The sequence below is a fragment of the Colobus angolensis genome, unplaced genomic scaffold, assembly GCF_000951035.1.
Source record: "Colobus angolensis palliatus isolate OR3802 unplaced genomic scaffold, Cang.pa_1.0 Scaffold1, whole genome shotgun sequence".
In the NCBI taxonomy this organism is placed as follows: domain Eukaryota; kingdom Metazoa; phylum Chordata; class Mammalia; order Primates; family Cercopithecidae; genus Colobus; species Colobus angolensis.
The window spans coordinates 12,565,054-12,576,067 of NW_012110918.1; the positions used below are offsets into that span (position 1 = coordinate 12,565,054).

Here is an 11,014-nt window from a genome sequence, read left to right on the forward strand (position 1 = left end):
CGGGCCTCTCCCCTAGCCCGCGAGCCAGCCGCTGGGGGCCGCGGCGCCACTTCCACAGCTCTGGACGCCCAGGCTCTGAGGGGTTAGCACGGGGGTCGTCCCCCCTACCCGCCCACCGCCCCGGCTGTCGAACTTGAGCGCACCTCCGACCTTGGGCGCCAGAGGCCTGCTCCCCCCTTTCCTACCCCCCAGCACCTCCATGCCCTTGGTGCACGCACGCGGCGGCGGCGGCCAGATGTCCCCCGTGGCTTATGAATGACACGGACAGGCAAGAACCAGGCGCTGCCCTGAATTCTGGCCCAGCTGGTGGCGGAAGAAGTCCGGAGAGGCACCGGATAGGGCAGAGAGGACCTGGCGGTCGAAAAGTCTTGAGGAAGGCCCAGGCCGCTGGGGACACCTCAGCCAGACCAAGGACCCAATTCTGGGCCTGGGGGAAGAAAATCCTTCCTCCTGGTGGGCCCTGTCCAGGGCAGTGTGAGATTGGGCCAGAGCTGGGGGAGAATCCCATGGTGCCTGCCCTGCAGCGGCTGCTCAGTCCTGGGGGCAGCCTGAGGCCAGACAGGGCCTGGCAGTGTCAGGAAGAGATGTCACTCAGGCTCCTGGTGACCCTTGTCCTCGCTCAAGACTTGATGTCCCGTTGCCCGAGCATTGCTAAGGGTTGGCTCTGCGCTTTCGCTATGGTTCGTGTATTTATTCTTAAAATCTGACTTTAAGGTCCAGGGGAGGCAAGGAGAACTCACCCTGGCCAGCCTCAGCTGCAGCCTGGGCCCTTCCTGGGAGCTAAGCGTTCAGGTGCCTGGGGGACCTTGGGGCAGTGCCTCTGACACTGCTTCCCCCTTGTTGAGGGAAGGAAAATCTAATGCCTCCTGGGGGTCTTGGAGGGGGTGGAGGGGAGTGGGTGGGTTCAGATTCTCACATCACTCCCAGACCCCTGTCTCAGCATGGCCATGGCTGGCTCCATGCTCCACATACACACCCAACAGTTTCCCAAAGTTGGTGTGACCAAGTGGCTGCCCAACAGGTCCCCTTGGGATGTGGAAAGAAAACAGGAGAAATTTTATATCTCATCCTTTGCAAATGTAATGTAGTCGTATGGCATAGGAATGAATCTGTATAGTAGTCTAGCCTATAATTTGTAAGTGGCTGCCCCTATCTATTTTGTGAATGCACACTTGAATCCTGCCTTTTACTGAAGAGGGTGTGTAATCAGCAAAGTTTGGAGAGGATTGTCCAGAGGGTAAAGCTGCCAGCCCTTCACTGTTGAGTCTTCCCTATCTCTCTGGCTTCATTCTCAAATATCCCTCCCCTTTCTTCCTCCTCTCCTGATGCTTCCACGGTGACATCATTGCTTCACCTCCACTCACCTTGCAGTTACTGGCAGATGCTCCATGCTTTCATGTCAGTAGCTTCGGCAGCATCTTCTGTCTGAGGGCTCCTCTGCCTTGCGCACTGCAAATTCAGATGCCCTTGCTCCTCTTTAAACCCTGCCCTGATGCCTACAACTCTGAAAGTGCCCTGTAGGCGCCTTGAATAACTCCTGGGTCACTCTACTGCAGCCATTGTACTTGACAGAACATTTGTCTAGACTGGCAGCTCCTTGCAAGCAAGGCCCAGTCTCATCAGACCGACACTCCGAATACGTGCTCAATGCCACACTCCACGCCTTGACCCTACCGCTGGAGGGGAGAACCTGGGCCCAGTGAGCTTAATCAGTCCTCACAAGGTTGCGGCCGGTGACCCACTAATCAGCTTGAGCCTCCTAATCCATCCCCAGCAGGAACCGCAGGACAGACGGCAGTGGCTCCTGAGAGCTGGCTGGGGCCATTTTGGCCCCTCGCCTGTGGCCTTCTGCAGACTTGGTCTGGGAGGGGATGGGGCAGCTGCGCCATGTGCACCACCCTTTTCCTGCTCAGCACCCTGGCCATGCTCTGGCGCCGCCGATTTGCCAACCGAGTCCAACCGTGAGAAACTGACCGGGCTATGGCTGGCAGTTGGTGGTGGTGGTGGGGGAACCATGGGGCTGGGCTGCCACCAAGCTGAAGGTGGGCAGAGGCTGCCTGGACCTTCAGGGGGGCTGGGAGGGCATTTTGAGGAACCTTTGAGAGCTCAGTCTCAGAGCAGGGGAACTTACAGCTTAAAGGCTCTAGTTGCAGCCTCCAGTCCCATAGCCCAATAAGGCCAGGACCTGTGGAGGGACAGGGAGGGACTGGGCACAGCCACAGCTCTTCCTGCCTACTCTTGCCTCCCACAGAGAGCCCAGCGACGTGGATGGGGCAGCTAGGGGCAGCAGCGTGGACGCGGACCCTCAGTCCTCAGGCAGGTAAGGCAGGAGTCTGGGCTGGGGGAGGGAGGGTGCTGCCAAGGAAGCTGCGGCTGTGCATGCCTAGGGGTGCACGTGTGTGCCTGTCTGCGCGCCTGTGCGTGCACCGTATCCTGGCCCTTGCCCTAGGCACCCTGCTCCCTGTCCGCCTGGTGGGCAGGCTGGATGTCTGTTTTCTGCGACTGGGAATGGGAGCCCGCTCCTCTGGACCAAAGCCAATGTTTTTCTATCTCCAGTAAGGGGCGGTCCCCCGGGGCACCTTCTGTCGGAAGGCACAGGGAAGGGGAGGGAGGGATGAGGCAGGAGTAGCTCTGTGTGGCTTTGCTCGCCTTTCCTTGCCCTTCCCCCTCCTCCTCCTCTGCCCCCGCCCCGCCTCGGCTCCGCTGCATGAGCCTCCAGCAGGATTCGCTGTCCAGTCCCCAATAGAAGGCGCGGGAGGAGCATGACATCATCAGCATTGAGTGCCATTGGCTGGGTAGCCCCTGCGGGCAGGACGCTGTCTCCAGTGGCCAGAAAGTTAACTCTTCCCTAGGCTACAGCCATGTGGTCTTTAGGGGGTGAAGTTGGAGGAACTTCCAGACTTTTCCTTCCTTGGGTGCCCAGTGTCGTTTGATGATAGGGGCGCCTCTCCCAACGAAACACTGGAAAAAATCAGCAAATCTTTATGAAGTCCAGTGCATGAACGGTTCCTTCTGTGCCTATGGACTCACCTGGCATGGGAGACCTGTCTGAAGAGTGACTTTTTTGCTCCCAGTGAAACAAAGAGTAAAAAAGATCCGATGACATCTTTGAGGTCAGGGCCCACTGGTAGGAGGGTGTCTCCACACAGGGAGGACTCAGGTGGCGGGTACTGTGACCATCCATGTCTGGGTGGGGACCTGCCAGCAATGTGTCCCTTAGATATGCGGAAACTGGCAACCGAGAGAACTTCAGTCTTTCTGTCTCCTGTCATCTGAGTCCTGGGATTCTGAGTCCTGAGATTCTGATGATCAGAAGGCCCAATGGGAAGCCCTGAGCCTGTACAGGAAACGGCGGCATTTCTGCGACACCTCAACTCGATAGGCCAGCTGGGATCATCATAATAGAGCCTGATTGATATCACTAGTTAAATCAGCTAAAATGACCACCCCTGGGCCTCCCCTGATAGGAGGCCCTCAAATGCTAAGTGGACCACGCTATTGAGCCCAGGTCTTGAGTTGGGCAGGGATAATTTAAATCCTGGCTTCCTTCTTACTAATGGAAAGACTATGGGGGAAATTTACAAAAACAATCTGTTTATTTATACATAAACTAAGATTAATAACAGAGTAGTTGCGAGGTTTTGGTGAGGGTGCAGAGTGATTGCTCCATAAATGCTAGCAGCTGTCTTGTTTCATGCTCGGGACCTGTGCTTTAGTTTTTCTCCAGAGGTTTCTTATATATTAAGTCACTCAGAAGGCTCAGTGACCCCGGAGGATTGGCAGGACATGTAGTTTTAATCTTTGGTTAATGGTTGTGGAAAGGGAGGGACAGGGAGATTTGGGTGGCTTCCTCCTGATCATCTATCTCATTTGTGGTTAATGCGGGACGTTCAGGCCCCTGACTTCCAGGCAGGGTCTCTTCTACATGAAATGGACCTGGACCTCCTGGCAGGAGAGAAAAGGCCAAATCTGAGGACCATCTGGCCAGGCCAGGCCTGGCGTGACTTAGCCAGAAGGAAGCAGTTGCCTATTAACTCCCTGGGACCCAGTTAACTGGAAAAATTGGTCTGACATCGAGGAACCACCTGCCGATGGTGGCTGCCGTGGAGGGCTGGCGGTGGGGGTGACATTTCTACTCTCCAGTCACACTGTCCTAAATGCCAACTGATTCCTTAGGTGGTCCTGCCCCTGAATATTGGGGTGAATTGATAGGGATGGGAGGAGGAGGAAGAGGAGAGTCAGAAACATGGGAAGATCGTGCCCTTCAATCCTGACCTAGTGCTTTCCTCTGTTTAGGGAGAAAGGACCTCTGAAGTAAGCCGTCACCTCTGCAGGTGGGGCTCAGGCCCAGAGACTGGGACCAGCTGGCCCAGGCAGGTAGGGCAGGGCTGGGAGCTGGGGAGGGCAGAGGGCAAGGCTGGGGGCAGGCAGGAAGAAATAGGCAAGGCCCGGCCATGTGGGAGGATAGCAGGCAGTGTTCAGCTCTTGTGGTCACTGATGGAGGTTCAAAGTAGACAGATGGACTCGTGCCTTTGGCTGCTACCTTGAGCCTGTTGTGTTCCAGGCCATGGGGCAAGGGTTAGTTTGAAGAGAACTAGGTGTGGTTTGACCATATTTTCTAGGCTTGGGGATGGCGAGGTGGTCGTGCTGGGGCATGAGGGCAGTGTCGGAGGACGTCCAAGGGAGAGGCGGTGTTCTGGGACATCCACTCTGAAATGCAAGCCCCATCCCCAGGTGTGGGAGAAGTGCTGATCTGTTCTGGTTTTGTTTCAGCTCAGGTCCTGGTTCGTCCCCTAGCCCAGGAGGATGCTGTGGGAGCCGGAGCAGCAGCAAGAGGGAGAATGGGGGGAAGCAGCACTAGAGAAGGTAGATACCAGTCTCCCCTTCCCCCAGGCCCTGGGTATGGGCTTCTGAGCAGGACCTGGCTGGGCCTGGCAGAAAGAGCAGATGTGCGCACTGTTCTCAGACGGGCTTCCTTCCCTCTGAGTTCCTGAGGCTTCTTTGAGGGACTGCTAAGCCTGAGAAAACCTAGGGTGAGGGACTTGCTGGGTCCACCAGGCTGATTCCAGGGCAGCCAGCAGCCCAGGCAAGAGGTAGGAATAAATAAGGAGTGAGGAGACCTCAGGAGCAAGGGACAGCTGATAGCTCACGTTTACTAAGCAAGGGCTTCCATTCATTCTGTAATTTAATCCTCAGTCACCCACAGAGCCTGGTAATGTTATTATCCACAAATTCTAAATGGGAAAACACAGAGAGAGGTTAAATAATTTGCCCAGCGTCACCTAGCTAGGAAGTGGAGGCTCCCAGGCTCACACTGGAGCTGCAGGGCCCACGCTCCTACCCACCACAGCAGGCGGCCTCCCCCTGGAACCCAACACAGTTCGCAGGGGTTGGGAGTGGTTTGCTGGCCTGGCTGACTGCCTGTCAGCCCAGGAGCTATTCTGTTAAGCCTCCGCTTGTGGTCCGAGGTGCTGGTGTCACTTTGCCACAGCGGCACTTGCTTCTGTGTCATTTGCCTTTCCCCAGTTCCCAGAGCTCATCCTGTCACTGGCTGCTCTGCTGAAATTATCAATAAGAAATGCCAGTTGGATCTGTGACATGTCTGCCTGCAGCTGGATGGGAGCAACTGACAGCTTGTCCTCCGAATGTGTTTTCTGTATGTGCACAAGCGCATGTGTTCCAAACGGGCAGTAGCGTGTGGGAAGGAAAAAGCCCGACACTTGTTTTTGTCAATTTGCTGATGCTCAGTCCCGGCGGCTGCCTTCTTTGCCCCCAGCTGCTCTGCCATTTCTCTTTTTCCAATCCTGCGCGATCCTGAGCAGAGATAAAAGCAGATTTCCGCTTCTGCTCCCAGATCCAGGCGCAGACCCTGCAGGCAGCTGCTCCCGACGTCTCACAGCTATTAGTCTTCAAAAGCCCCCCGTGCCTCTGTGCACACACGTCTCTCCTCCCCAGCCAGCCCCCCTCCCAGCCCAGTGGCATTGTCTCTGCCTGGCTGGCCCTTGCCCTTGACTTCCAGGCAGTAAGAGATGGAGTTCTCTAGACAGCAGCACCTCAGCCGCCGCTCCGCCTCTGAAGGGAGGGAAGGGAAAGGGTGAGGGTTGCCACAGAGGAGAGGGAACCGCTGGGGAGGTGCTCAGGGTTGGGGAGGAGGTGTACCCCGCTGGGGAGGGGCTGCTGGTACCTCGGGGAGCCTGGCTGGGATGTGTGCGAAGGCAGTTCTGTGGGAGCCTCTCAAAGTAGGGCAGGCAGGAGGCAGGGGGAAAGTCACACTAGGGAAGGAGCCTGCAGAGGCAAAGCCACAGCGCCAGCCTGACCCAGGCCGTGAGCCCGTGACCGTCTGTCTCAGCTCCTGTCAGCCTGTCCCTCTCTTTGGAGGCATCGGCCTTCCTGGTGACAGGCCTGTCAGGCTGAGGGCCAGAGGGCACTGTTCCTGGGACCCAGTCTGTGTTCCCCGATCCTATCTGCATTTATTCTCTAATCTATTTGCCATGTTCCTGCCACCTCATCCTTGCTGCCATTTCCAAGTTGCCCATCTCCTTCCACTGGTGTGAGGAATTGTCAGGCCAAGGTCATGGAGCTGGCTCATGGCCCAGATGCACTTCCCCAGGGCAGAGCCCCTCCACAGCCCCGTTCCAAGAACCTGCACCGGAGGCGGTGGCTGCTCCAGGGATCCCATCCAGATGAAGGGCGGGAAAGAGGGAGGAAGGGGCTGCTGGTGGCCAGAGGGGCTGGAGTTGCCTGGGCTTGGAGGTTGCCTGGGCAGCTGGGGTGCCATGTGGGCTGGGTGGGGGGGCTGTCTCCCCCAGGGAGCAGGCTGGCATTGGTGGGAGCAGATTGTGTTTACACCTTCCCCGCACACCCAGCCCACGCTCGCCTCTTATTCCCGGGGCCTCTCCCACCCCTGGGCTCTCTGCGCAATCTGTACATTTGCAGCTCCTGCTGCAGAAAGTTGCCTCTCTCAGCCTAGAGCTTCCCACAGAAGGCTCCTGGGACCTGGGTGCCCCTTCCTCGGTCCGCTGGCTCCCATCACAGGGGTTAGTGTGAAGCTCAGGGCAAGGGTGGACCTCCAAATGGGGAAATTGCTTAAATCCTGACTATGACACTGTCCCTACGGAGGCTGAGTCCTTTTTCCTCCCTTTCCTTGCAAAGAGCCGTTGCTTGGGAATGGGAGCAGGCGTGCTCAGCGGCTTGGGAGAGGGCAAATAAAGGGCAACTACGGAGGGAGAGCTGAGGCAAAGGGTGGGGTCCCTTCTGGTCCAGGGTGCTGGCTACCGTGCAGTAACAGAGTCCAAGAGCAAGGTGTCCAGAGTCAGAGCTCCTGGGTGTGAACCTTGTTCCACCAGGACATCCTACCTCTGTGGCCTGGGTTTCTGAACACCTCTGTGCCTCAGTTTCTTTAGCTGTAGGATGCAGATCCTACTGGTATCTGTGTCTTAGAGTTGTTGTAAGGGTTGATTAGATAACGCGTGGAAGATGTTTAGCACGTTGGGTAAGTGTCCCATATATGTGAGCTGGCACAATCCGGTTTGAACTGTAAATTACTGAACAGTGGTAGATTCAGGATGGCTAGAGTTCCTCACATCCTCACTCTGTGGTCCTTCCTGCTGTCTCTCCACATACACAGAGCTGGGCAACCAGTAGTTCTGCAACAGATTAGAGGATGGCAGAGGGTGGCATTGCTGGGGTGGGGAAGCCCCCTGTAAGCCTGTACTGGAGAAGACCACCTCTACCTCTCCGTGCCCAGAACCATGTCCCAATCTCCAGTGGGGCCTCGACCTGGACACTGCCACTCCCAGCTGGCTCTGCTTCCAGAATGAACCTTAGCTGTGGAGCCTTCCTCCGTGTGAATGCTAATCTCTCTGCTGGGGGAGCCTGAGTGACAGGGAAAGGCTGCTTGGAGCTGCAGGGCGGCTGAGGGCAGCAGCCAGGAGCAGGGAGGTGCTGCTCCTGTGACTGAGGCTCAGGGTGGCTGCCAGTCTCTCCTGGAGACTGGAGCATGACCAGGGAACTAATGAGGTGGCGGGGGTGTGGTAGGAGCGAGGGAAGTAGCCACCACAGCTGTGGCTGTCCACTGTCACCCTGGGGTGTAGATGTCACCCTGGGGAGTACCCACCCACTCCAAGTGTGCGGTTGTGTGTGTGTGTGTGGTTGTGTGTGTCTGGTTGTGTGTGTGTGGGGGGGTGCGCAGACAGTCCTGGGCAAGGGCAAACAGCAGAGGTGCTGGGCCAAGACTAGATGGGTAGGGCATGGTGCCCGCTCTGAGACAGGCACGATGGCGAGAGAGCGAACCCTGCTGGTTCCTCAGGCTCCCGTAGCCCCTCTGCTGTTAGGAAGAAGCCCAAGACCTACAGCTAGAAGATAATGCTTCTTTGTGAACCTCAGAAGAACATCAAAGTGGTTCGCACGGAAGCTTATGTTAATATAATGATGATACTAACTATATGATTAATAACCACTAACATGCATTGGGCGCTTACCACATGCCAGGCACCGTGCCAGCTCCTGTATTTTACGCACTATTTCATTTATGCGGCAGGAACGGTTATCATTTATCCAATAAGGAAAGTGAGGTTCACCGAACTTGCTTAAGGTCACTCATAGCTGGCAGCGAAGCCAGGACCTAAGCCTGGGAAATTTGATGCCAAAGCTTGGGATAGAGGGAGCCGAGCCTCGAGCTGGGGGCCATGAGGAAATTCTGGTTGTGACCTGTCTACAAGGCACAAGGAATGGAGCTGTGGGCCTGCCTGCCCTGCCTTTGCAGGTGGGCTGGTGTTGGCCAGGGTCATCACCACTGTTCTGTCTTCAGGAACTCACATTCAAGGGCAGACCAGACTCTGGGTCCTGAGGGGCTGGTTCTTGCCTGCCAGGTGAGGGGGCGAGGACAGCTGCCCCTTTAGGATCCCCCAGTCTTCCACAGGGAGGACGTGGTGGCCCCTGGCAGGGATGACAGACAGCGAGGTCATCACCCGTACTCACTGCCACTGCCACTGCCAGTCTGTTGCCTCCTTCAGCCAGGGGCAGGGCCCTGGGGAGAGGACAGGACGGTAGCTAGCAGCCCAGCTGGAGACGGGAGCCTGGTGAGGAAGGCTGTTTTGATTTGTTTTTGCAACGGGAGGGTGCAGGGCATGGAGACCAAGGAGGTGGCTTTGAGGGGGATCTGCTGACAGCTGGCAGCCAGTCCTTGTGCCTAAGGAGCACAGACCCTCTCTGTGGGACACATGTGCCCCCTAGTGGGGATTACGACTGTAGTGGGGATTACGACTGTAGTGGGGGGCTGAGAAAATTTTTAAAAATTTACTAACAGACTCAGCCTGTGAGCCTGGGTAGGAGAGGCCAATCCTATCCCTATGTGAACACACACACACATTCACACACAGAGACACATACATTCACACACACACGTGCACAGACATACACATATACAAACATACACATACACACACACACACACACAGAGACACACACATTCACACACACATACACAGATATACACATATACATATTCACACACATACACATACACACAGACATACACAGACACACATACACACATTCACACATAGACATATGCATACACATACACATTCACACACACATACACACACATTCACACACAGAGACACATTCACACGTACACAGACATACACATATACATTCACACACATACACACAGACATACACACACTGACACAATCACAGATACACATGCATACGCACACACACACATTCACACATGCACATACATACACACATATGCACACACACATACACATTCACACACATACATATACACATATAGACACATATACAGATACACACACAAACACACATATACACAGATACACATAAACACATACATATGCACACACACAAACATACACATGCACAAACATACACACAATATCATATGCAGAGGCAGAAGCCATTTGAACTAAGCATTAAAATAAATTAATGTGTTAATTTGGTCATTTATTTAACAAGTGTGTCCTGGGAGCCTGCAATGTGCAAACCCTGTGTCAGGTGTCAGGAGTGACACTCGAGGAGAGACAGACCCTGCCCTGCCAGCTGGTCCTATAGGAAGGCCCCAGCCTAGGTGGCCTCGTTCTGCCAGCCCAACCCTGCTTGTCCCTGTGACCTTTTGTTCTCTGAACCTTGGTTTCCTCATTTGATAAATATTTGTCAAGCCCAGGTGGGCTGGAGTGAAGACGTAAAGGACTAATGATCTCCTCAGGAAAAGAGCTGTTTAGTAAAATGAAAGGGATGGACCAGAAGCTCTCTGGGAGCCCCACTGACTTTCCCAATCGAAAGCGACTATAATGAACTGTGTCTGGAGGTGCTGTGTGCCAGGGACTGTGGATCCGGAAACGGATTAAGACCTGCCACAAACAACCAGAAAACTGGGCAAGATATAAGAAACAGACACTTGGCGACAGGCAGCACACAGGACAGTGACCCCATGACTGCCTCAGCTTCTGCCTGGAGACAGTTCCCTGACTGTGCCTTGGGGAGGGGAAACCCAAGTGGACCACAGTGGCTTTGCTAAGGTGAGGAGGAGACAGAATCAGAGGTCAAGACAGTGTGAGATTCGTAAGGATATACACACACATCAATGGAATCCAAAAACAGATGCAGCAAAGATAATCCAATGGAGAAAGAAAGGTCCTTTCAACAGGATACAAAAAGCACTAACCAGAAAAGGAAATCAATACACTGGACTTTAGCAAAATTAAACCTCTGCTCTTGGAAACACCAGGAATAAATATTTGCCAAACAAAAATCTGAGAAAGGACTTGTATCCGCAATACATAAAGCACTTTTTGTTTTGTTTTTGTTTTTTGAGACGGAGTCTTGCTCTGTCGCTCAGGCTGGAGTGCAGTGGCTGGATGTCAGCTCACTGCAAGCTCCGCCTCCTGGGTTTATGCCATTCTCCTGCCTCAGCCTCCTGAATAGCTGGGACTACAGGCGCCCGCCGCCACGCCCGGCTATTTTTTGTATTTTTAGTAGAGACGGG

At 54.9% G+C, this 11,014-nt stretch overlaps 1 protein-coding gene across 4 annotated transcripts in view; it reads left to right on the plus strand.

Annotated features, from left to right (window-relative positions):
- PRCD (progressive rod-cone degeneration) overlaps nucleotides 1-11,014 on the plus strand; it is a 26,450-nt gene that overhangs the window by 10,848 nt on the left and 4,588 nt on the right. The window contains exons 1-6 of one of the 4 annotated variants that reach the window (XM_011950568.1): nucleotides 1,888-1,961; nucleotides 2,252-2,320; nucleotides 4,297-4,377; nucleotides 4,774-4,866; nucleotides 5,527-5,656; nucleotides 7,264-7,369. In XM_011950568.1, the coding sequence (XP_011805958.1) occupies nucleotides 1,888-1,961; nucleotides 2,252-2,320; nucleotides 4,297-4,318 (165 nt within the window). In that variant the 3' untranslated portion in view covers nucleotides 4,319-4,377; nucleotides 4,774-4,866; nucleotides 5,527-5,656; nucleotides 7,264-7,369. Of the gene's footprint in view, nucleotides 1-1,841; nucleotides 1,962-2,251; nucleotides 2,321-4,296; nucleotides 4,378-4,773; nucleotides 5,110-5,175; nucleotides 7,111-7,263; nucleotides 7,370-11,014 lie in introns of those variants that run through there. The other 3 variants (XR_001002749.1, XM_011950639.1, XR_001002755.1) reach the window with 3 other exon arrangements.